The sequence below is a fragment of the Anomaloglossus baeobatrachus genome, chromosome 1, assembly GCF_048569485.1.
Source record: "Anomaloglossus baeobatrachus isolate aAnoBae1 chromosome 1, aAnoBae1.hap1, whole genome shotgun sequence".
In the NCBI taxonomy this organism is placed as follows: Eukaryota; Metazoa; Chordata; class Amphibia; order Anura; family Aromobatidae; genus Anomaloglossus; species Anomaloglossus baeobatrachus.
This window is the reverse complement of record NC_134353.1, coordinates 140,406,027-140,430,512: the sequence shown is the minus strand read 5'-3', so window position 1 is coordinate 140,430,512 and position 24,486 is coordinate 140,406,027. Positions and strand designations below refer to the sequence as shown.

Here is a 24,486-nt window from a genome sequence, read left to right as displayed (position 1 = left end):
TAGTAATCTTATCTGGCTACATTGTCCAATGTTAAATTGTGTCCTTCTGGGGCTAGAGTGCCCAGTTTGAAAATCCAAAAACTTTCTATCCTGGTTAATTTCATTATTGCTTCTGGGTCTTTATTATCGACGGAGTCTATAATGATGAGGGTCATCTTTGTGTGATCCCTGTTGTGCTGAATGCTATAATGTTTTGAGATACTGTGTTGCATATAGCCATTTTTAATATTATGCCGATGTTTGTTCAATCTGGAGTGCATCTCTTGTATTGTTCGACCCACATATTGTGTGCCGCATGGGCATTCTAGAAGATAGATTACATATGCAGATTTACAATTAAAGGTATATTTTATTGGGAAGGTTTCCCCTGTAGTTTTGGAGGTAAAAGTTTTAGCTCCTTTTTTCATGACTTGACAGCAAAGGCATTTGGATGCTGTGCAGGGGTAGCATCCCCAGAGGTTCGGATTGTCTGTTTTGATTATTTTTGGTTTTATGGATGTGTTGCTAGGTGCAACCATATTTCCTATACTCCTATTTTTCCTGTATATAATCGTTGGTTTATGAGGTATATGGTCTGTTAGAATAGGGTCATTTTTCAAAATGAACCAATATTTGTTCATTAATTTTTCTATGTGGGTTCTCGGTTGGCAATATGTAGTGATTAAACTCCATTTTAAATATTTGTTTTTTCTTTCTTTTTCCATTGTGTTTTCTTGTTTAGGTTGTAAGCATTTTTCTTGGGTGAGGAGATTTGTCTTTTTATAGGCATCTTGGATAAGTTTTTTTGGGTAGCCTTTTTCTAAAAACCGCTGCTTTAAAGTTTTAGATTCATTTTTGTAGTCTTCATCGGCCGTACAGTTTTTCCTAATTCTCCTGTATTGTCCGTATGGGATGTTGCGTATCCACCTTGGTAGGTGTCCGCTATGAAATTTAAGGTAACTATTGACATCCACCGTCTTGAAGTGTGTGGACGTTGTGATATTACCAGTTCCATTACGGGTGATCTGTAGGTCCAGATATTGGATAGTTTTCTCTGAATAATTAGATGTGAAGGAAAGACCCCAACTGTTTCTGTTTAATTCTTTTATAAATTCTTTTGCTTCTGTTAGTGGACCCCTCCATATTATGAAGAGGTCATCGATAAAGCGACGGTATAAGGCTATATGTTCTCTGTATTTTGACTGTGCGATGGAGACGGATTCAAACGCACCCATGAACAGGTTTGCATCGCTTGGTGCGAATCGCGTGCCCATCGCACAGCCTTTAATTTGTCTGTAATAAGACCCTTCAAATAAAAATACATTGTTCTCCAATATAAATGCTATTGCCGTTGCTATAAATTGTCTTTGAATTGGGGGGATTTCTGTATCTTTTTTCAGAATTTCATCTATGACTTGTAAGCCTTTATCGTGTGCTATGTTATTATATAGAGCGCATACGTCCAATGTAATTAAAATGCTGTCCTTTTGAGGGGGTAAATTTAATAGTTCTTTTATTAGTTGGGTTGAATCTTTTAAGTATGAGTCCAGTTGGACTACATATTCTTGTAAGAATAGATCTACATAATGAGAAAGGTTGCTGGTAATAGAGTTTATTCCTGAAATTATTGGGCGTCCTGGTGGGTTTATTGGGTCCTTATGTATTTTGGGTAGGTAGTAAAAGTATGGTATCATGAAATTTGTAATATTTAGAAATTTTTCTTCTTTTTTATTTAATATTCCTTTCTCTGAGGCCTCCCTAATGATTCTACTATAATTGGTAAAAATCTGGGGCGAGGGATCTTGTTTTATTGGTTCATAGTACTCCCTATCATTCAGCATTTTAATACCTTCGTTAATGTACCATGATCTGTTCATTATCACTACTCCTCCTCCTTTGTCTGCTCTTTTTATAACTATATTCTCATTTTCCCTTAAGGTGACAATGGCTCTTGATTCTCCTGGTGTTAGATTCTTTTTTATTCTTGGATTGATATAGGATCTGATTTCTTTTAATATTATTTGTTGTAATATTAATACTGAAGATCCACAGTTAATTACTAGACATGTGAACCCGAGAAATAAAACTAGTAAATTTTACCCAATCCACCATAAGGGTTCACATGTGGAAACTTTCCAACAAATAATATTAAAAGAAATCAGATCCTATATCAATCCAAGAATAAAAAAGAATCTAACACCAGGAGAATCAAGAGCCATTGTCACCTTAAGGGAAAATGAGAATATAGTTATAAAAAGAGCAGACAAAGGAGGAGTAGTGATAATGAACAGATCATTTCAAAGACAATTTATAGCAACGGCAATAGCATTTATATTGGAGAACAATGTATTTTTATTTGAAGGGTCTTATTACAGACAAATTAAAGGCTGTGCGATGGGCACGCGATTCGCACCAAGCGATGCAAACCTGTTCATGGGTGCGTTTGAATCCGTCTCCATCGCACAGTCAAAATACAGAGAACATATAGCCTTATACCGTCGCTTTATCGATGACCTCTTCATAATATGGAGGGGTCCACTAACAGAAGCAAAAGAATTTATAAAAGAATTAAACAGAAACAGTTGGGGTCTTTCCTTCACATCTAATTATTCAGAGAAAACTATCCAATATCTGGACCTACAGATCACCCGTAATGGAACTGGTAATATCACAACGTCCACACACTTCAAGACGGTGGATGTCAATAGTTACCTTAAATTTCATAGCGGACACCTACCAAGGTGGATACGCAACATCCCATACGGACAATACAGGAGAATTAGGAAAAACTGTACGGCCGATGAAGACTACAAAAATGAATCTAAAACTTTAAAGCAGCGGTTTTTAGAAAAAGGCTACCCAAAAAAACTTATCCAAGATGCCTATAAAAAGACAAATCTCCTCACCCAAGAAAAATGCTTACAACCTAAACAAGAAAACACAATGGAAAAAGAAAGAAAAAACAAATATTTAAAATGGAGTTTAATCACTACATATTGCCAACCGAGAACCCACATAGAAAAATTAATGAACAAATATTGGTTCATTTTGAAAAATGACCCTATTCTAACAGACCATATACCTCATAAACCAACGATTATATACAGGAAAAATAGGAGTATAGGAAATATGGTTGCACCTAGCAACACATCCATAAAACCAAAAATAATCAAAACAGACAATCCGAACCTCTGGGGATGCTACCCCTGCACAGCATCCAAATGCCTTTGCTGTCAAGTCATGAAAAAAGGAGCTAAAACTTTTACCTCCAAAACTACAGGGGAAACCTTCCCAATAAAATATACCTTTAATTGTAAATCTGCATATGTAATCTATCTTCTAGAATGCCCATGCGGCACACAATATGTGGGTCGAACAATACAAGAGATGCACTCCAGATTGAACAAACATCGGCATAATATTAAAAATGGCTATATGCAACACAGTATCTCAAAACATTATAGCATTCAGCACAACAGGGATCACACAAAGATGACCCTCATCATTATAGACTCCGTCGATAACAAAGACCCAGAAGCAATAATGAAATTAACCAGGAGAGAAAGTTTTTGGATTTTCAAACTGGGCACTCTAGCCCCAGAAGGACACAAATTAACATTGGACAATGTAGCCAGATAAGATTACTAAATGTCTGATTCCTGTAGTAAAAAATCCCCTTTAGGAAAAAAATCCCTTTAAGAGAAAAAAAATCCCTTTAAGAGAAAATAAGAAAAATCCTTAAAGGAATTTCATTTATAAAGATATTATAATACATACATATATAGTAGAAAAATAAACACAGTAGAAACATAGAGAACACAATTTTAATGAAACATACAAGGGAAAAATAAAACTCTGAAACGGATTTTTATAAAATTATAAAATTTTATTAATTTTAATTCAAATAATTTTCATCATATAATAAATTTTACTATATACTATAGATTTTATTTATACTATATACCTAATACCCTTAAAAGGATTTTTAACAAATATCTTTTTAACAACTATCTTATTATGAAACTAAATGAATTTTATCTCACTATATTTTGTATAAAGGAAACAAAAGTTCTAATTAATGGCACACCCACAAGAACACCACCTGTGCAACCCCTATATATTTATTGCTCGAGAATTACTCCTGTTATACCTGAGGAAAGCATTGATGTATTGCTGAAACGCGTTGTATTATCTGAATAACAGGAGCATTCTGAAATATTTTAACAATAAAACAACTTTAATCATAACGGAACCTGTGCATTGTCAGCGCTCGCCAGACCGATAATCCAATTACTTACTATATTGCCACTGAGCCAGGAATTTACTCTCTGCCGTGGGAATCAATACCAACACCCGATCCCCGGGATTAAAGGTCCGCACGGTGGCTTGTCTATTGTAGCGGCTGCTTTGCGCAGCCTGAGCCTCCTGTAAATGCTCCTTCACAATTGGCATGACCGCGCTTATGCGGTTCTGCATACCCAAAATGTGTTCAATCACACTTTTATGGGGGGTGGGCTCCTGCTCCCAGGTTTCTTTTGCCAGGTCCAACAATCCCCGGGGATGTCGCCCGTATAACAATTCAAAAGGCGAAAACCCCGTGGATGCCTGTGGCACCTCTCGTATGGCAAACATCAAATAGGGAAGCATCATATCCCAGTCTTTCCCGTCTTTGGAAATCACCCTTTTGAGCATGGTTTTCAGGGTTTTATTGAATCGTTCCACTAAACCATCCGTCTGAGGATGATACACAGACGTACGCAACTGCTTGATCTGGAGTAGCCGGCATAGCTCTTTGGTCACTTTAGACATGAATGGGGTCCCCTGATCCGTAAGGATCTCCTTGGGCAACCCCACCCGGCAGAACACAGCAAACAACTCCCGAGCTATAAGCTTGGCTGCAGTATGTCTGAGAGGTATCGCCTCTGGATACCGGGTGGCATAGTCAACGATCACTAGGATATGCTGGTGCCCTCGAGCAGACTTTACGAGGGGCCCCACCAGATCCATCCCTATCCGTTCAAAAGGGACTTCTATAATGGGTAACGGTACCAACGGACTGCGAAAGTGGGTCAGGGGTGCGGTAAGCTGACACTCCGGGCAGGTTTCGCAGAACCGTTTTACCTCCCCAAAGACCCCGGGCCAATAGAACCTTTGCAATATTCGCTCCTGCGTTTTCTTGACCCCTAGGTGACCACTCATCAGGTGTTTATGAGCCAAGTCGAGGACCCGCCGGCGATACGGCTGGGGCACCACCAACTGCTCTACCCCTACGCCCCGTATTTCATCTACCCGGTAGAGTAAATCCTGCTTAAGAGCGAAATGGGGGTATCTTACCTGGGCACCAGGCAGCTGTGCCACCCCGTCAACTACTGTCACCCGACTCCGGGCATGTATTAATGTAGGGTCCTGGAGTTGGGCTGTCCCAAACGTATCCGGGGACGCCTCCAACTCCGGGATGGGCTCGACCGTCTCAGCCTCTCCTGCCAATACCTCTAGGGGCGACCTATCAGGTTCACATCCTGTCCCTATCATGGGGACCCCTACGGCAGGCGTCCCGGATTCAGGATTGTAGGGCTCAGGTCCCGGACTGACCAATATCTGAGGGGACTTAGGAGGTCCCTTCCATAAAGTCCAAAAATAGGGCAGATCCCTTCCTAGGATCACATCATAGGGAAGAGTATTAATAAGTCCCACCTCATGTTGCACCTGACCGCAAGGTGCTGTGATGGTGACTATCCCCGTGGGATAGTCTCGGCGGTCCCCATGTATGCAAACCACCCCCACAGTATGTCCGGTGGCCTTTACTTTAGCCCTTAGGGTTGATCGCACAAGGGTCACTAAGCTTCCGGAATCCAACAAGCCTGTAACCGGACATCCATTCACCTGAATTTGGCACAAGTGGGGCTCAGTCTCTGGGTAGACCAGGTCAGCGGTACACACCACCTGAGCATACATTGAACCCCGCCGGGTAACCCCACAATCCATGGGCTCCGGGGTGAGTGGACACTGGGCTTCCATATGTCCCACCCGCTGGCACCGCCAACATCTAATAGGGAAGGACACCCCCTTGACGAGTTGTCGTTTAGGGTACATAATTTTCCGGACCTCAGGGACGGAGGGTGCGGTTTCAGACGGGACGGTAGCGGACTCCCGCACCGGTGTCAGCGGTGGGTCCTTGGCCCTAGGCTTGGAGGGGCCGGACCGACGGGCGGTACGCAAAGTCTCAGTGTCCCGTATCAAGTCCTGCGTAGCCACATGCCGCTCTACCAGGGACACTAATTGGTCCAGGGTACTCGGGTCACCCTGTCCGACCCACCGTTGAACGGTGACGGGTAAAGTGCGCACAAAACGATCCACTACTACCCTTTCCACCATTTGCGCCGGGCTCAGAGTGTCAGGCTGCAACCACTTTTTTACAAGATGCAACAAGTCATAGGCCTGGGAGCGTACGGGTTTGGCTTCCTCATAGAACCACTGATTTACCCGCTGAGCCCGTACACAGGTATTCACCCCCAACCGAGCCAGTATTTCGGCTTTCAGGGTCACATAGTCAATGGCGTCCTCGGTACAGAGGTCCAGGTACGCTTTTTGGGGTTCCCCCGTCAGATAGGGCGACAATACCTCAGCCCACTGCGGGGTCGGCAGCTTTTCCCGCTCGGCCACCCGCTCAAACACCGCCAGGAACGCTTCCACATCATCACCCGGGGTCATCTTTTGCAACGCTTGTCTCACCGCTTTCCGGACGCTGCCGTCGTCATCCGGTCCCGGGGTTGTTGCTGCCGGTCTGGCACGGATCAACTTGGCCAGGAGAACCATCTGTTCTTGGTGCCTTTTTTCCTGCAATTGCAAGGCTTGCTGCTGACGTGCATTGGCCTGCTCCATCTGTTCTTGGTGCACTTGCAAGGATTGCTGCTGACGTGCATTGGCCTGATCCATCTGTTCTTGGAATTTTTTTTCCTGCATTTGCAAGGATTGGAGCAGGTGTGCATTGGTCTGTTGCTGCTGTGCATTAGCCTGAGCCAAATGCTTTAGTATGTACTCCATGGCGTCGCCGGGTTTGGGCTGTAGTATAGCCGCTCGAATCCAGGACATGCGCAGCTGGGTCACCAGGGATGGATGCTACACCTCACCGGCTGTCATGCCCGCCGATTCTCCACCATATGTGAGGCAGAAGACACGGGATCCAGGCACCAAGATTCACAGCACACGGTTTATTCCAAAGAAAAAGTCCACAATATTACATATGTGCCTTTCCGGCAGAGAACTCAGGGAGATGTGATCACTCCCTCACACCCGGCACACCTGCCCTTGTTCCTGAATCTATTTATCCCTCCCTTCAGCCTGTAGGGAAAACAGCATTAACCCTATAGTGGGTTATCATGGAGTGAGCACAACCGGGGCGAGACATACCGGCCGTCATAGATAACCCCGGTCACAGTCTCACATGGGATATAATGTGATATACCAACACTAAGTAGCAAAGGTTTGTGAAGTTTAAAGAAAATGATACATGGTTTTCTAAATATTTAAAAATAGTACTCTGAATATTGTGATGTACATTTGTACATCCCCCTGTGTTAATACTGTACTTTATAGGAACACCATTTGCTGCAATTACCTCTGCAAGTACAGTATTTTTCTGACTATAACATCTTGCTAAAATGTATGTGCGTTTTATAGTCTACCGTCAGTAAGGTCAGTAGTGCCAGACCTCCCTGACTGATTCCTTAAAGGGAACCTGTCACCAGATGTTTCCCTATGCAACTACCACCTTCTGCAGCTCCTCGGCTGCATTCTATGAAGGTGTGCCTTGTATCTGGCCCCCTTTTCAGACCGCAAAAATAACTTTATAAATATTACCTTTTCGTATGTAAATTCTTTAGTAGGGCCTAAAGGGTGGGCTCTCTTTCTCCTTTGTTCCCCCCTCCTGCCGCTGTACGCCGTCCCCTGTGTTGATTTGAATTGATGACGACAGTCCCATCATCCTCCACGCTGTGCCGAGGTCTCGCGCATGCACACAGATACAAGGCACACCTTCATAGAATGCATCCGAGGAGCTGCAGAAGGTGGTAGTTTTAGTTGCATAGGGAAACATCGGTGACAGGTTCCCTTTAAATCATAGAAGCACAGCACTTAGTTATCTCAGCAATAGGGTAGAGCATTCCTAAGTGGCTGTATAGTTATGTCTCGATTTCGATCTGTGTAATTAATGTTGAGCAGGAGAGACTGAACTGAGCTTGCTAGGGTTAATAGAATGCAGTGTCAGGCTGGGGTGAAAAGGGCACACCAGTAACATGGAGTTTGGGGTCAAAGTTCAACTACATACATATATTACATTATCTGCATTCACAAGTTTACCATATAATAAACTGGGTAGTTTGATAAATAAATGATAAGATGCTGCCATTATCGGCACACAACACATCAAGTGTATTGTGGCAACCACTACTTATATAAGGTGGTGGGTGACCAACTCCTGTACAGGGACCCACTGGGGAATTTGTGCGCATGCGCAGTAGCGCAATGGAGGCCTCTGTGAGAATGATTTAGGACGTGTCATCCACATGGAACAAGAAATGGGGATGGCAATCGCAAGAAAGTAGGAGGCTCCGGACCGAGACCAGTGACTCCTATCGGGCAGGACCACCCTGCAGGTGAGTATAATAAAAAATGTTTGTTACGTTATACAGAGCAGCCTATGCTCCTATATACAGTATTCTAGAATTCTGTATATAAGGGCTCGCTGGTGGTGGCTGCAGTTTATAAAATAGGGAAAATATGGTGTCCCCTATAAGTGACATAAATGAAAGACATTACACATATAAGACACTAGGCATGTAGTTTATTCCACAATAAATGTGCTCTTTATGAACTCTGGCACAAGACAACTTGTATTGAAGCCTTGTTACGTCACTGTTGGGAACAGTATATCCTACCCTTTATTTTTTGGTAGAACCCTCCTAATATACTTCTACCACTTTAGAATAATGAATTCCCCCCTCTTCTACTGAAGACCACCAAGTAAGGAGCACAACTGAACCCAACCAGCATTACCCACACATTACCCCCTCCACATTTTTAGATTTCCAGGGTAGTTTTAATATTAATATTTGTTTCCTATGTTCTGTTGTCCAAACCTGGGTGCGTCTTATAGTAAGGTGTGTCTTATAGTCTGAAAAATATGGTAGTAGCTATGTCCCCTACACAGCTTTTTGCAAACTGCAAATGGAACTTATTGCGAAAAGAATTGAGTTTTTAGCTAAAAATATATATATTTTTTTAAACATATGTAAAAAAAAAAAATCATGTTTCTCTCAATGTATTATGCATTAATTAATTAAAAATGTGGAAAGTTCACGGGGTATGAATATTTTTTCAAGGCACTGTATGTATTTAATGTAAAATTATAAACAAGAGGTACAAGCTGAAATATAGTTATGAAAATCAATGATGAATCTAATAAGCTAGCATCAGTAACATCCTCAATTATTATTTTTGCAATTGAACCCTTAAAGGGCGGTCTTATCACAGATACTCCCTTTAGTCACTATAGTGGAAAAATTGATTTCCATAGTTCTCAAACTTTAAGACACCTGAGAAACAGCTGATTTTTCTGCTGGAAGTTGCGTATGATCATTTTGCGTGAAGGGGGGATGTAGTATTACAGGGTACTGCCCAAATCGGCCTATCAGGAAAAACTGCTTACTAAGACTTATAGAGAAGGATAAATAATAGCGTCTATGAACAAGGATTGCCATAATACTTTTTCTTAGATAAACTTCAGCAAAATATTTCCACAAATATTTTCACTTTAATTATCATTACTATAGATGAGCGATCCCAAACTTTAAAGTTTGGTGTTCGTAGCAAACATGGACTTTACAGAAAAATCTGTGTCCAAGTTCAGAGTTCGGGTGCTGCTCTAAGCTAACCACCAGAGCAAGCATCGCTGTGCTCAGGTACGCTCAGTTCTCAGAGCAAGCATCGCTGTGCTCGGGTACACTCAGTGCTTAGAGCAAGCATCGCTGTGCTCAGGTACGCTCAGTTCTCAGAGCAAGCATCGCTGTGCTCAGGTACGCTCAGTTCTCAGAGCAAGCATTGCTGTGCTCGGGTACACTCAGTGCTCAGAGCAAGCATCGCTGTGCTCAGGTACGCTCAGTTCTCAGAGCAAGCATCGCTGTGCTCGGGTACACTCAGTGCTTAGAGCAAGCATTGCTGTGCTCGGGTATGCTCAGTTCTCAGAGCAAGCATCGCTGTGCTCGGGTACGCTCAGTGCTCAGAGCAAGCATCGCTGTGCTTGGGTATGCTCAGTGCTCAGAGCAAGCATCGCTGTGCTCGGGTACGCTCAGTGCAAGCATCGCTGTGCTCGGGTATGCTCAGTGCAAGCATCGCTGTGCTCGGATACGCTCAGTGCAAGCATCGCTGTGCTCGGGTACGCTCAGTGCTCGGCTTACAGTGTTTGAATGGCTCGCACTAGGGGGTAACAACAGCGTTATTAGATGTAGTGTGTACATAAAAAAATGGAAAAGCTAGGCCCCCTTTCCCCTGAAAGTGCTATGTTTATGGCTCGGTGTATGTGGTCGGAGAGCCAAGCTGCCCAATCGGTGACTTCCAATGGGGTTCAGGTAAAGTCCAGGTCCAGAGCAGAACTTTATCTAAAGTCCAGCTAAACCCACAGAACCCGAACGTCAATGGGTCCGCTCATCTCAAATCAGTCCCTATTTTAGAAATGAAGTATCTGGACACGTTGTATATAGTTTTGCGGCATCAATGTAGTTTATATTGTGGCTTAGAAAGCCAGTTAATAAATTGCCTGTGAATAATGTTCTTGGTGCTAGAATATTAAAGGGTTTTCTTGCCCATGGACACCTGTCCATAGGATAGTTATATATTGTATGATCATTGGGGTCCCCACTAGTAGGACCCTCATAGACCACTAAAATGAAGGTTTTGTTGCTTATCACTGCACAATATTGAATGGTTCCCAATTACAATGGTATTGTAATTGTTCCCCATGATTCTCCTCTTCACTGGTCATACAGTGAGAATAAAGGTGGTATCTAGACCCTTGTTCTAGTGATGGGTTGGGGTCTTAGTAGATCAGACAATAATCGCCTATCCTGGGATTGGTAACAAATGTCCATTGTGAGATTACCTCTGTAAGTCAATTAAAGGTGTACTTGCATAAGGTTACATCTTTTTTTAGACTGATGTAAAATTGTGATGGGGCTGTCATCTGAAATGAGCTGAAGAGAGCTGGCTGTTGGTTTAGTAAGTTTTTCTTGTCTCTCTATTTCTTCCAATATATACAACACACTTCAGGAATCCGATCGCCTCATGCTCAGCTTGTAATGTGATGAGGAACCTCACTCTAAATTGCCATCTTCCTTAAAAGCCCCAAGAATGTTTCCTTTTCACATTCCTCAAAGCGTCATTATCCATCAGTCCCAAACAAATGATCCTTTTCTTTTTCTTTTTCAGAGTTCATTTACAACATTTTTGGATTTGTCAGCTTCCATGTCTGGTTCTTTGCTGCGAGTCATTCAGCTCCTGATAGCTGTCTCACCCTTGGCTCTTTAAGCGTCTTGTATTACAGACACCAGGGACAGTATTCGGTCACTGTTGGGTGACTTAGATGTAGCTAATTTAGTTTCATTCAGACATGGCCATTGTTGTTTTTACATACATCTCTTTCATGCATTTTCTCTTCAAAGGAGCTGATATAAATAACAAGGTGAGACTAAACTTGGAAGCCATGCCAACGCTGGTTGATTGTTTAACATCCACATCAGTGTAAACTGAAGATCCATAGGTTACAAGCCTCGGCCTAGAATCTAGGATTTCTTTTCATGTTGCCCATCTAGAGCAGATCTGCATACTTAAAGGGGTATTCCCATCTCCAAGAAGCGATCCTAATATGTAGTAGGTGTAATTATAATTATATTAGCAAATACCTCCAATTAGAAACATAGTATAGTTCTTCTGATATAGCCATGTATTTTACCTCATGTGCATGGCATTGCAGCATAGTTATCTATGGTTACGACCACGAGCAACTAACTAATTGTCACTATATGAGTGGACATAACCATGGACACCTAAGCCTAAGGCATTAAAGTGTCAACAGAAGCCATCAGGTGTTTGCACAACATTGGGCTTTAGGCCAGAGGTCTAGCTACAGGTGTGCCATGGACCTTCCGTCAAAGCTATCATGGTGCAGAGTGTAGACTGGAATAGAAGTAGATCCTGTTCAGTGATGAGTTCGGACACAATGATAGCCGAGGATTGGTCTGTAGACCACATGGGCAACACCAAGAAAAGCCAATAATGAGGGAATGTCACTCCAATCCTACTCCCCGGATTATGGTGTGGAATAGCATACTGTAAGGTAGCAGAACCCCTCCAGTCTTCATTCCAGAGACACTAACAGCTTTGCTTTAAATTGATTTGGTCATGGAACCAGTAGTACAGCCATTTCTCCAAAGTCTCCCAGTAGCCATTTTTTCAACAGGTCAAAGGCAGGCCAAATGTTGCTACAGCCACTGTGAGCAGCCAGTGTTGGCAAAAGGTGCTACAATGGCCAGCTGACTCTCCAGACTTGTCTCCCATAAAGCACATCTGGGATGTCTTTGGTGGGCAATTACAATGGGATCTTAGGCGGGTTTTACACGTTGCAACATCGTTAGCAATTGCTAGCGATGTCCAGCGCGATAGCACCCGCCCCCGTCGCACATGCGATATGTGGTGATTGCTGCCGTAGCGCACATAATCGCTACGGCAGGTTAACACGCCCATACCTGCTCGGCGACGTCGCTGTGACTGCCGAACAATCCCTCCTTCAAGGGGGAGGTGCGTTCGGCGTCACAGCGACGTCACCGCGACGTCACTAATCGGCCGGCCAATAGAAGCGGAGCGGCGGAGATGAGCGGGACATAACCCCGCCCACCTTCTCCCGTCTGCATTGCCGTTGGGACGCAGGTAAGATGATGTTTGTCGCTCCTGCGGGTTTACATACAGCGATGTGTGGAGCTGCAGGAACAACAAACAACGTCGAACCGACATTATGGAAATGAACGACGTTACACAGATCAGCGATATTGTACGCTTCTGTGCTTGTTCATCGTCGCACCTAGGATTTACACGTTGCGATGTCGCTACCGGCGCCCGATGGGTGTCACTAACGACATGATCCCGACAATATATCGGTAGCGATGTCGCAACGTGTAATGCCCCCCTTAATGGTTTTCTGGTTTTCTCATGTGCATTCAGCATGGCAGAACATTCCTCAGAAAAACCAGCGGCCAAGGTTCACATTGGTAACAAAAGAGGGAGGTGGAAGGTCCTTAAAAAAAGATTACAACAAACTAGGAAACAGAACCTCCAAGGTGTTGTTTTCAGAAACAATAATGGTGACACGAGAATCAATAGATAGACTACCGGAGCTTAGGGAGATCATAAGTGGCTAAGAAATTGGTACAGGAAGGAAGGGTTTTGTTTTCATGGAAAACTGAGCCGAATTCTCGATCGGCTACAGGCTTTACGGTATGGGAGGGTGCAGCTGTGTTGGGAAAATGTAGTAAGACGGATGGAGGTTTATTTACACTAGAATCGAGGGGGGGAGTGGTGTGAATTTGTTTTCCAGTTCGGAGCTCCCTCTTGTGGTCAGTGCTGGCAGTGCAGTTGATGTGTGGAATGGAAACGACACACCTGCAGAGGACTGGCAATCAGGGTCTGACTCGGCTATTTAACTTAGTAGCTTTCTCTTGTTACTTGCCGGTGGTCAATTGCTCCTGTGTGACCAGGACATTTTGCAACCAGCTCTGCTCACTTCCAGAACTTCCCTCAGATAAGTGGTCTTGTACCTCTGTTATTTGTTTACCACCTTTTGTTGTTGTTCTGCTTTGATACTATGCCTGATTCTTAATTTGTCTGTGTGGAGTTGTGGTGGAATGGATCACTCCCTGCTGGGAGTGTCTGTATACTTAGCTCCATGATTCTGCATGATTTGTGTTTAGTCATGCTTGGTATTTTTCAGTCCCTCATCTGTATTAGTGTTTTTTGGATCCCAGTAACATCTGAGTGCTGGTACAGTGGGGGAGAGGTTTAGTAACCTCAGGATTTTTTCATATCAGTAGTGCTGGTATTTAATAGGGTTTTTACGGCTGCAGACAGTTGCTCTTTCCTATCCTTTTCTATATAGTTTGGGCCTCACCTTTGCTGAAATCTGTCCTTTCTGGCTTTGTATTGTGTTTTTCTATATCACCGTAGCCTTTACATGTGGGAGGCTATCTACAGTAAGTGCAAATCTGGATATTGGTAACACAGATGTCATTTATTTGGCCTTTGGAAAGGCAATTGATACTGTACCACATAACAGTTTTGTAATAAAGCTTCAGAAGAAAGGGCTTGGAGAAGCCATACTCAGATGGGTAAGGAATTGGCTATAAGATAGGAAACAAAGAGTAGTCAAATATGGTACATTCTCTAAATGGTATATACTCAGCAGTGAGGACTGCAGGGAAAGTATCAGTCTTTGCTGACAACACCAAACTATGTAAAAACTGACCTTGACTATAAAATATTACAAAACGATCTGGATAAGATGTCTAAATGGCCAAACTCTTGGCAAATTAGGTTTAACGTTGATAAATTTAGAGTAATGAACTTAGGCCAGAGTAATCCTGTTGCTGCATATATAGTAAATGGAAGTAAACTCGGGACTACAGAACAGAAGAAGGACTTCGGTATTCTAGTTACATGTAAGCCGAGTAGCAGTACTCAATGTCAGCCAGCAGCTGCTAAAGCAAACAAGATTTTAGGGTGTATAAGAAGAGAGATTAGATCCCGCAATTCCAACGTATTGCTACTGCTCTATAAATCACTTGTAAGGCCACATCTAGAATATGGGATCCGGTTTTGAGCTCCACATTTTAAAAACAATATTCAGAAGTTAGCGTCAATTCAAAGACAGCAACTAGATTATTACAAGGGATGAAAGGCCTCCCATATGATGAGAGGTTTGAAAAGTTTTGCTTGTTTAGCTTAAAAAAACAAAGCGTTTCAGCGGAGATCTCATTTATATGTATGAATATATGTGTGATCACTACTATGGACTGGCAGATATCTTATTCCTTCCAAAGACAATACTAAAGTTTAGGGGGTGTTCATTAGGGGTAGAAGAAAGAAGATTCCGTCAGATAAATAGGAAAGGGTTCTTTACAGTTAGAGCAGTCAGACTGTGAAATGCCCTACCACAAGAGGTAATAATGGCAGATCGCATAACATTGTGGGTTCTAAAAAATTTGGTGACAAAAAATGTATAATTGGTAGAAAAAAGTTGAACTAGATGGACCTCGGCCTTTTTTCAACCTATGTAACTGTAACTATGTAACCATTAATAACGTCACTGGTAGCAGCCAAGGCGTAAGCGAGCATGGGTATTTCTGCTCGTGGTATTCATTCATACTGATTAAATGATGATTTAAACATTTTATTTCCAATTCCATAGTTCCTGTAATTTCTATAATTCCATGACTGTTCCTTCTTGGCATTGCAATTTCAAAGTTGCGTAGTCTATGAAGGTATCTGTAAGGTTTGTGTCATGGTGGCATTATTGTACAAAACATAATAGGACAAACACTGCATCATTTTGTCCACAGGAGATGTGAACATAGCTTTATTTACGCTATGAGTTTTAAAGAAAAAGTGCTGGCATGCTTTTATATACAGTTAGGTCCAGAAATATTTGGACAGTGACAATTTTGGCGAGTTGGGCTCTGCATGCCACCACATTGAATTTGAAATGAAATCTCTACAACAGAATTCAAGTGCAGATTGTAACGTTTAATTTGAAGGTTTGAACAAAAATATCTGATAGAAATTGTAGGAATTGTACACATTTCTTTACAAACACTCCACATTTTAGGAGGTCAAAAGTAATTGGAGAAATAAACCAAACCCAAACAAAATATTTTTATTTTCAATATTTTGTTGCGAATCCTTTGGAGGCAATCACTGCCTTAAGACTGGAACCAATGGACATCACCAAACGCTGGGTTTCCTCCTTCTTAATGCTTTGCCAGGCCTTTACAGCCGCAACCTTCAGGTCTTGCTTGTTTGTGGGTCTTTCTGTCTTAAGTCTGGATTTGAGCAAGTGAAATGCATGCTCAATTGGGTTAAGATCTGGCGATTGATTTGGCCATTGCAGAATGTTCCACTTTTTTGCACTCATGAACTCCTGGGTAGCTTTGGCTGTATGCTTGGGGTCATTGACCATCTGTACTATGAAGCGCCATCCGATCAACTTTGCAGCATTTGGCTGAATCTGGGCTGAAAGTATATCCCGGTACACTTCAGAATTCATCCGGCTACTCTTGTCTGCTGTTATGTCATCAATAAACACAAGTGACCCAGTGCCATTGAAAGCCATGCATGCCCATGCCATCACGTTGCCTCCACCATGTTTTACAGAGGATGTGGTGTGCCTTGGATCATGTGCCGTTCCCTTTCTTCTCCAAACTTTTTTCTTCCCATCATTCTGGTACAGGTTGATCTTTGTCTCATCTGTCCATAGAATATTTTTCCAGAACTGAGCTGGCTTCATGAGGTGTTTTTCAGCAAATTTACTTCTGGCCTGTCTATTTTTGGAATAGATGAATGGTTTGTATCTAGATGTGAACCCTTTGTATTTACTTTCATGGAGTCTTCTCTTTACTGTTGACTTAGAGACAGATACACCTACTTCACTGAGAGTGTTCTGGACTTCAGTTGATGTTGTGAACGGGTTCTTCTTCACCAAAGAAAGTATGCGGCGATCATCCACCACTGTTGTCATCCGTGGACGCCCAGGCCTTTTTGAGTTCCCAAGCTCACCAGTCAATTCCTTTTTTCTCAGAATGTACCCGACTGTTGATTTTGCTACTCCAAGCATGTCTGCTATCTCTCTGATGGATTTTTTATTTTTTTTCAGCCTCAGGATGTTCTGCTTCACCTCAATTGAGAGTTCCTTAGACCGCATGTTGTCTGGTCACAGCAACAGCTTCCAAATGCAAAACCACACACCTGTAATCAACCCCAGACCTTTTAACTACTTCATTGATTACAGGTTAGCGAGGGAGATGCCTTCAGAGTTAATTGCAGCCCTTAGAGTCCCTTATCCAATTACTTTTGGTCCCTTGAAAAAGAGGGGGCTATGCATTACAGAGCTATGATTCCTAAACCCTTTCTCCGATTTGGATGTGAAAACTCTCATATTGCAGCTGGGAGTGTGCACTTTCAGCCCATATTATATATATATAATTGTATTTCTGAACATGTTTTTGTAAACAGCTAAAATAATAAAACTTGTGTCACTGTCCAAATATTTCTGGCCCTGACTGTATGATGGTAGTGATATGGGTCAGTAGACGCTTGTCCATGAAACAAATACAGTACCTTTTGAAATGAAATCTGTTATGCCGGTCATGATAAATCTAGCTTAGCCAGGATGAATGCTCCAGGCCATACTTCCAACCTGATTTGCATATCGCTTCTCCGATAGACTTCTCATGACTGGCACATGGGATCTCTACCCACTTTTAAGTGAAGTTGTCCCTACATGCAGCTCATTTCATCAGGTTTAACATTAGTAAATCTCTGCAATCAGCTTTTCTCAATGGGGGAAACTAATGCTGGTAATACAGTTTGTATCGTTGTTTACTTTGAGCCCTATCGAAACCTGAAATAGATTTAGCAATCGTAAAAAAAAACCTGGAATATTTTTGTTATTTTTCGCTTAAAAGTAAGAGGCAAACAGGCTTAAGAAAGAACCATGTGAGGCTATGTATACTCTATGTGCAATTATCCAGACTACCGTGAAACATGACAGCTGGATTATTTATTACGGGACGAGTTTGTAAACTTTCCTGGCTTCTGCAAATCAACATACTTTTGTGTGGGAAAAATGCCAATATTAATCTGTTAACTATTCAAGAATTTCCATGCAGTCATGGCATTACAAATACACCAAGCTCAATCCTGTGCACACACTCCACACTTAAAGAGGTGGGCAAAAGGCCAAAGTAATTTTTCATCTAAATCCCTATATATTTAGTGCCATAATCTAAACTAATTTCTAATATACGTGCATTAAAAATTCCTTATCCTTCCCTAACTACATTATCTAACTGCTACCGTTTTTTTTCTCCCTATTTCCTCTCTGATGATGCTTTGTTTGAGAATTCGAGTGCATGGTGGGATACTCAAACAAAGCATCATCAGAGCAGGGGCAGAGGCTACGGTCACTGCCGTATACTTTACTTCCTGCCAGAGACAAAGCATCATCAATAATACTCATTTCAGGGGCTGGCCTAGACTCTGCGTGCTGGGCACCGTGCGATGTACACAAAGACAGTGCGATATCTATTGACGGCTCAGATCAGCAGTGGCTGATATTTTGGTGCAGAGAGCTGTTCTCTGCTTCACAATACATTTCAATTGAATGTGCGTCCTAGGACGAACATTCAGCTGAAACGAAGTGCTGGTGTCGGCAGCCCCGTGGATCAGGCAGTGATGCAGCCTCAGGGGCCACACGAAAACCGCATGCCATGTGTTTGAAACCCCTGCAGTAGACGATTGGCCAAAACATTTGTCTTAAGGCCCCGTTACAAGCAACAACGTAACCAATGATATATCGCCGGGGTCACGGATTCCGTGACGCACATCCGGCATCGTTAGCGACGTCGTTGCGTGTGACAGCAAGGAACGACCGTTAAAGATGGAAAATAGTCACCTTATCGGCTATCGTTGAGACGTCGTTCCTTTTCAAAAAATCGTTGATTGTTGATCTCGCAGGTTGTTCGTTGTTCCCGCGGCAGCACACATCGCTATGTGTTACAGCTCGGGAACGACGAACTTCAGCTTACCTGCGGCCGCCGGCAATGAGGAAGGAAGGAGGTGGGCGGGATATTACATCCCGCTTATCTCCGCCCCTCCGCTTCTATTGGGCGGCCGCTTAGTGACGCCGCTGTGACGCCGAACAAACCACCCCCTTAGAAAGGAGGCGATTCGCCGGACACAGCAAAGTTGCTAGGCAGGTAAGTACGTGTAACGGCTCCAAACGGTTGTGTGCGCCACGGGCAGCGATTTGCCCGTGTCGCACAAACGACGGGGGCGAGTTTTTTCGCTAGCGATATTGCGTGTAACACCCCCTTTAACATGTATGGTGGTCTTACCTCGAAGATGTCCAAGATGCATGCTAGACATGGTACCTGTTTGTGCTATTATAGTCATAGTATATTCTCCCTGTTACCATTCAGTGAATATCCCACATAACTCAAATATCTATGTTTTTAGGACAATTGTGAATGTCAAATGCAAAAGATGGAGGGAGAAAATATAACTGCAAATATGGCTAAATGTTCACAATTTAAGTAATGTTGGACAATGCCAGACATGCAAACTGTTAATTTCAAATGTAACTAATAGGAAATATTAATCATATCTAGCTGGGATCTTACGCCCATAGTCATGAGGACAAATTTTTAAAGTCAGACATATGTCACTTTATGATATTATAACTCTAGAATGCTTCATCACATCCCAGCGATTTTGAGACTGTTTTCTTTGTAATACATTGTACTGTTAATACGTTGTATTGTTAATGGTAAATGTAAGTAAATATGTTTTGCATTTAATTATGAAAATATCGGAAGTTAGAAAAATATTTTTACCACCTAAATGTTGCTAATTTCTGAACAGGCCACTAAAGTCACCAGACTACGAGGCCATAATTTAGACTTGAATTGCTATGGCAACCATCAGTAACACACAATCATCATCTCCGAATGAAAATTGGGTTAACGAGGGAGCCCGCTCACACTCTATTATATTAACCATCTAGATGAGGAACTCACTAATTACAGCAGCATCTAAGGGGTTAATTGGCCATGGTCAGTGACAACACCCATTGTGACTGATGCAGCAGCGTGTCAGCCATAGTGGACAGTCGACAGCTGCTGCATTTTCACCCATTTGGGAACGCTATTCTTTTATAAGTCAGGCCAGTAAAAAGATGTATTGCTGGTGCTTAAGGGGTCCCTCTGTATGGTAGTAAGTACCTATTGTTTAATTTTTTTTTTTCCAAGTTAACTACCCTATTTTCCGGCGTATACGACGACTTTTTAACTCCTGAAAAAATTCTCAAAAGTCGGGGGTCGTCTTAAACGGCGGGTGTCATCACTTTACACACAATAAAAGATATTCTCACCTCTCCTCCGTTCCCGCAGTGCCTCCAGCTGTTTCTTGCAGTCCGCAGGCACACAGACCACTCTGTGATAGCATCCGTGCACGGAGCGGCCGCTGTAGGATGTCGTCTTGGCTGTACTACAGATCAATGCTTTACAGCGCCACAAAGCATTAAACTGCAGTAAAGTGCTGATAGTAGCAGCAGCCCTGTGTATTGGATGCACTTTACTGCAGTTGAATGCTTTGTGGCGCTGTAAAGCATTCAACTGTAGTAAAGCCATGACGACAACCTGCAGCGGCGGCTCCATTCACGCTATCATGGAAGAGTCTGTATGCCTGTGGACTGCAAGAAACAGCTGGAGGCATCACGGACATGGAGGAGAGATGAAAATATCTTTTATTGTGTGTAAAGAACGGCAGATAGGGGACAGAAGGGAACCAGCAGGAGGGCATTATTAAACAATGGACTCATTACTCCATGGGACATTACAGCAGGGCACATTACTATACAATGGGGACATTACAGCAGGAGGGCATTATTAAACAATGGGTTCATTACGGCACGGGACAGTACAGCAGGGGATTTCACTAAACAATGGGGACATTACTGGGGTCGGCTTACATTCGAGTATATACGATATATCCCAAACTCTATATTTTAACTGGAAAAGTTGGGGGTTGTCTTATACGCCTAGTCGTCTTATATGCCGGAAAATACGGTACACTGGCTATTACTAATCTCCTGACTCAGCCTGAAGCTCAGTTCCTCCATTATACTATATAAACTGCAGCTCTGCCTGTTAAGATTGACCACTATATGTGATCACAAGCTCTACACAACCAGGATGTGCCTACAGGAAGGGAATCAATACTGAAGAAAAGACTACCTGCTGCTACAAATGTGCCTCATGGGAAGCTGCTTTCAAATGATGGACCTAAAGCAGCACCAAATGTGAAATAAATGTAATTAATTAGCCGACGTGTTAAGAGAATAACAACAATATTCAGATCGAGCATTCTAATACCAAGAATTGGGCTCTGAACAATACTAAACGTATGTCTACATGTCTATATCAGCAAAACCGTGCTCCCCTTAAAAAGAGGTAATACGTTTGAGTCTTCAGGGTGAAGTTTCTACATAATACCCGGTAATTATCAGCCAAACAAAGAAGTTATTTTCATAGCTGGTGACATGTTCAATTTTAATAGACGTCACAGTATTATATATCTTCACATAACCTTATATTTACTAAAATGGAGAATTCTCTGATCTTTTTCAGAAAGCCACATTTCTTTTGATGTCGGTGTAAGGCAAGTTCTACACTTTGATTACAGACAATCTGTTTGAAATACAGTTAAAAAACAAATTATCCATTGGAAAAAAGGAAGCTAATAAAGAATGGCCAGTTTCCAGGTATGGCAAGTAAACATTAATCTGTCCAGCCCCATCGGAACAAGTGTGAATAACAAAGAGACGAATGCCTATCCTTCTGCAGCAGGATGCCCTTTAATGTTCCTCCACTTACCTGTAATTAGCTCTCTTCACATCTGGACAATTTAATCTAGTTACTTACTGAAGACATATTTTATTTTCGTTTGATAGCAGAACTTGTGATGTGGTTACGTTTAAAGCAAGGGAACAACTTTGATACTGAACAAGCTGTTGAAAAGCTGAAGCAAGAGTTGGCATTGATGGGGCAGGTGTAATCTTCTAATGTAGATTTAGGCAACAAGATACATCTGTGTATATATTAATATATCTACATGCTATATTCAAAATCCACAATCTGGTGTGGAAAGTGTGCAACTTACCACCAAGAACTCCTCTCTGTCCACCATCTGATTCCCGTCTGTATCAAACATATTGAAGGCAATCTTGAATCCAGCATGAGGTTCTGGAGAAAGGTTTAAACAGGTTTGTCAAAAAGTAATATGATATATGTATTTCCCCTTTGTATACAGTTCCAAAATTCAAAAGGTTATCTGGGACTATTTCAGTTTTTTACTATGGACCGAAGAACTAACTAGCATGTAGTTAACAGACCTCTCCTGCTGGCGATTCTGCAACTTCCACTGATGTCACGTTAGCATAGCAGTCACTTCTCTTCAGCTCTGCTCCGTTGATGGGGGATGACTGCAAGAGTCATGCTGATTGACAGTCGACTCCCAATTGACTAAATGTGGGGAGCCGGACATCAATCAGCATGGCATCGGCAGTCACATCCCGTCAACAGAGCAACCTGGAAGAGGAAGAGCTGCTCTGTTGACGTGAAGCAGCAGAATCACTGACAGGAGCAGTCCGTGATTGCTTTAAGCCAGCACTGGCTAGAACAGGCAGGTGGTAAGAAACTACCTGCCCATTAGTTCTTATGCCCATAGTAAAAAAATAAAATAGTTAAACCATTTAATATAAGTTTTGAAGGGGTTCTCTTCTGCTATAAAATGTTAAACTCGGGTGTGTTCACAATGAGTTTTTTTCATGAGTTCTTGGGGCAGGAACTCTGCAACTCTCCTATCAAAACATGTGGGTTTTTTTTAACTCATCAGTATGAACACTCCCTTAATGGGCAAGCAACAATGTAAGACGTTAAAAATCTTTTTTTTTTTTTTTTTAAAATCAGATACTTTTTTATTAAAACAGAATGCATACAACAGAATAACAAATCGGCATCCAAATTAAATTTATCACATCTATTACCCCTTTAACTCCCCCTCCCCCTCCCGCCCCCTCCCCGACCCCGGCAGCAACACCTCTCCCCGATACTACATCCCATTTAGTACACACTTAGGATACCCTTCAACTGTAGTATAGCAACCATCCCGTTGTGCAGGAGGAACAACTAGTAACACAAATAAAACAAAACATACACATCAGAGGTCTCAGACGGCTATCCCCGTCCCAGACCCGTTTACTGGTCCATCACTCGTCTTATTCGCATTGTAGCCAAGGAGACCACAGCTTCTCAAACATTTTAACATTCCCCCTTCTTTCATACACTCCCCGTTCCAGCTGAAGAATACATTTCACCCTTTTAATGTACTCTCCCCTGGTCGGGGGGTCTTTTTTAATCCAGGACCTGGCAATTAGCTTTCTTGCCGCATACAGCAGCCTAGCAATGACAATTTTCATAGTATTTTCCACCCCAAGCTCCTCAACATATCCCAATAGGCATATCACTGGTTCCCTGGGGAGGACACACCCATATGTTCTTCCTATCTTGTGGATAACCTTAGTCCAAAAGGAGACCAGTCTCGGACAAGACCACATCATGTGAAAAATACCTGCGTCAGATCCCTGACACCTTGGACACTCCGAATTCCTTTTCAACCCCATTTTAAACATCAGTAAGGGAGACCTATATACCCGGTGAATCACGTATAGGTGAGACAGTCTGGCCGGTTCGCTCATGGAAAGTTTAGGGACATACTCCAGGATACTCTCCCACACCTCCTCCGTTATCGGCCCAACTTCCTCCTCCCATTTAGATTTAGTTTTAATTGGGTATTCTAAAAGAAAGGTATGTAGTATATCTTTATATGTGCCAGAAATGATCCCTTTAGTGCTTCCTCCGCCCTTACACACATACTCCAGTACCAGGTCAGTCTGTATGGCCACACTTTGTTTAGCCGCTTGGGCTGCAATCGCATGTTTTAATTGTCTGTAGTGGAGCCAGCCGGACGCCGGTAACTGAAACTCGCTCTGTAACTGTGGGAACTATTTCACAATTCCTCCGTCCAATATCTGATGCATGTATATCACACCCTTGCGTCTCCACTCCTCAATATTCCCCATTTTCTGAATCTCCGGGAGATTACTGTTATCCCAGATAGGTGTAAACTTAGTTAACCGGGTCACCCCTCTCACCCTTTTCAGCCTATCCCAGGTCTTATTTATAAGTGCCATTGTAGGAGATGTTCTACCCAGGAGCCCCACCGCACCATCCTCTAGTCCCATTACCAATGGACTTCTACGTTAAAAATCTTTACTCCTTCACTGGACTGGTGCCACACCTTTGCAGCCTGTATTGTGTTGGTTCCCTAGCATCAACATCCAGCATGGCCATCATATGACCACTGTTCATATGAAATATGAAGGCTGCAGATGATCAACAGTCACGTGGCACCTCTGCTGGACGTTCACACCAAAAGGCTGCATAACAGAGCTACCAGTCTGATTGGTGAGCATGTTTTTTTTCTTTTTTACATTGCCCAGGACCCATTAGGTTAAAGATAATGTATCAAACTCTGCTCAAATCATGATCACACTTTACTTCGAAGGCATAC

At 42.6% G+C, this 24,486-nt stretch overlaps 1 protein-coding gene across 3 annotated transcripts in view; it reads right to left on the bottom strand.

Annotated features, from left to right (window-relative positions):
* MICU3 (mitochondrial calcium uptake family member 3) overlaps nucleotides 1–24,486 on the bottom strand; it is a 258,476-nt gene that overhangs the window by 76,639 nt on the left and 157,351 nt on the right. For all 3 annotated transcript variants that reach the window (XM_075347080.1, XM_075347078.1, XM_075347079.1), the window contains exon 6: nucleotides 22,015–22,097. In XM_075347080.1, coding sequence (XP_075203195.1) covers nucleotides 22,015–22,097 — 83 coding nt within the window. The remainder of the gene's footprint in view (nucleotides 1–22,014; nucleotides 22,098–24,486) is intronic.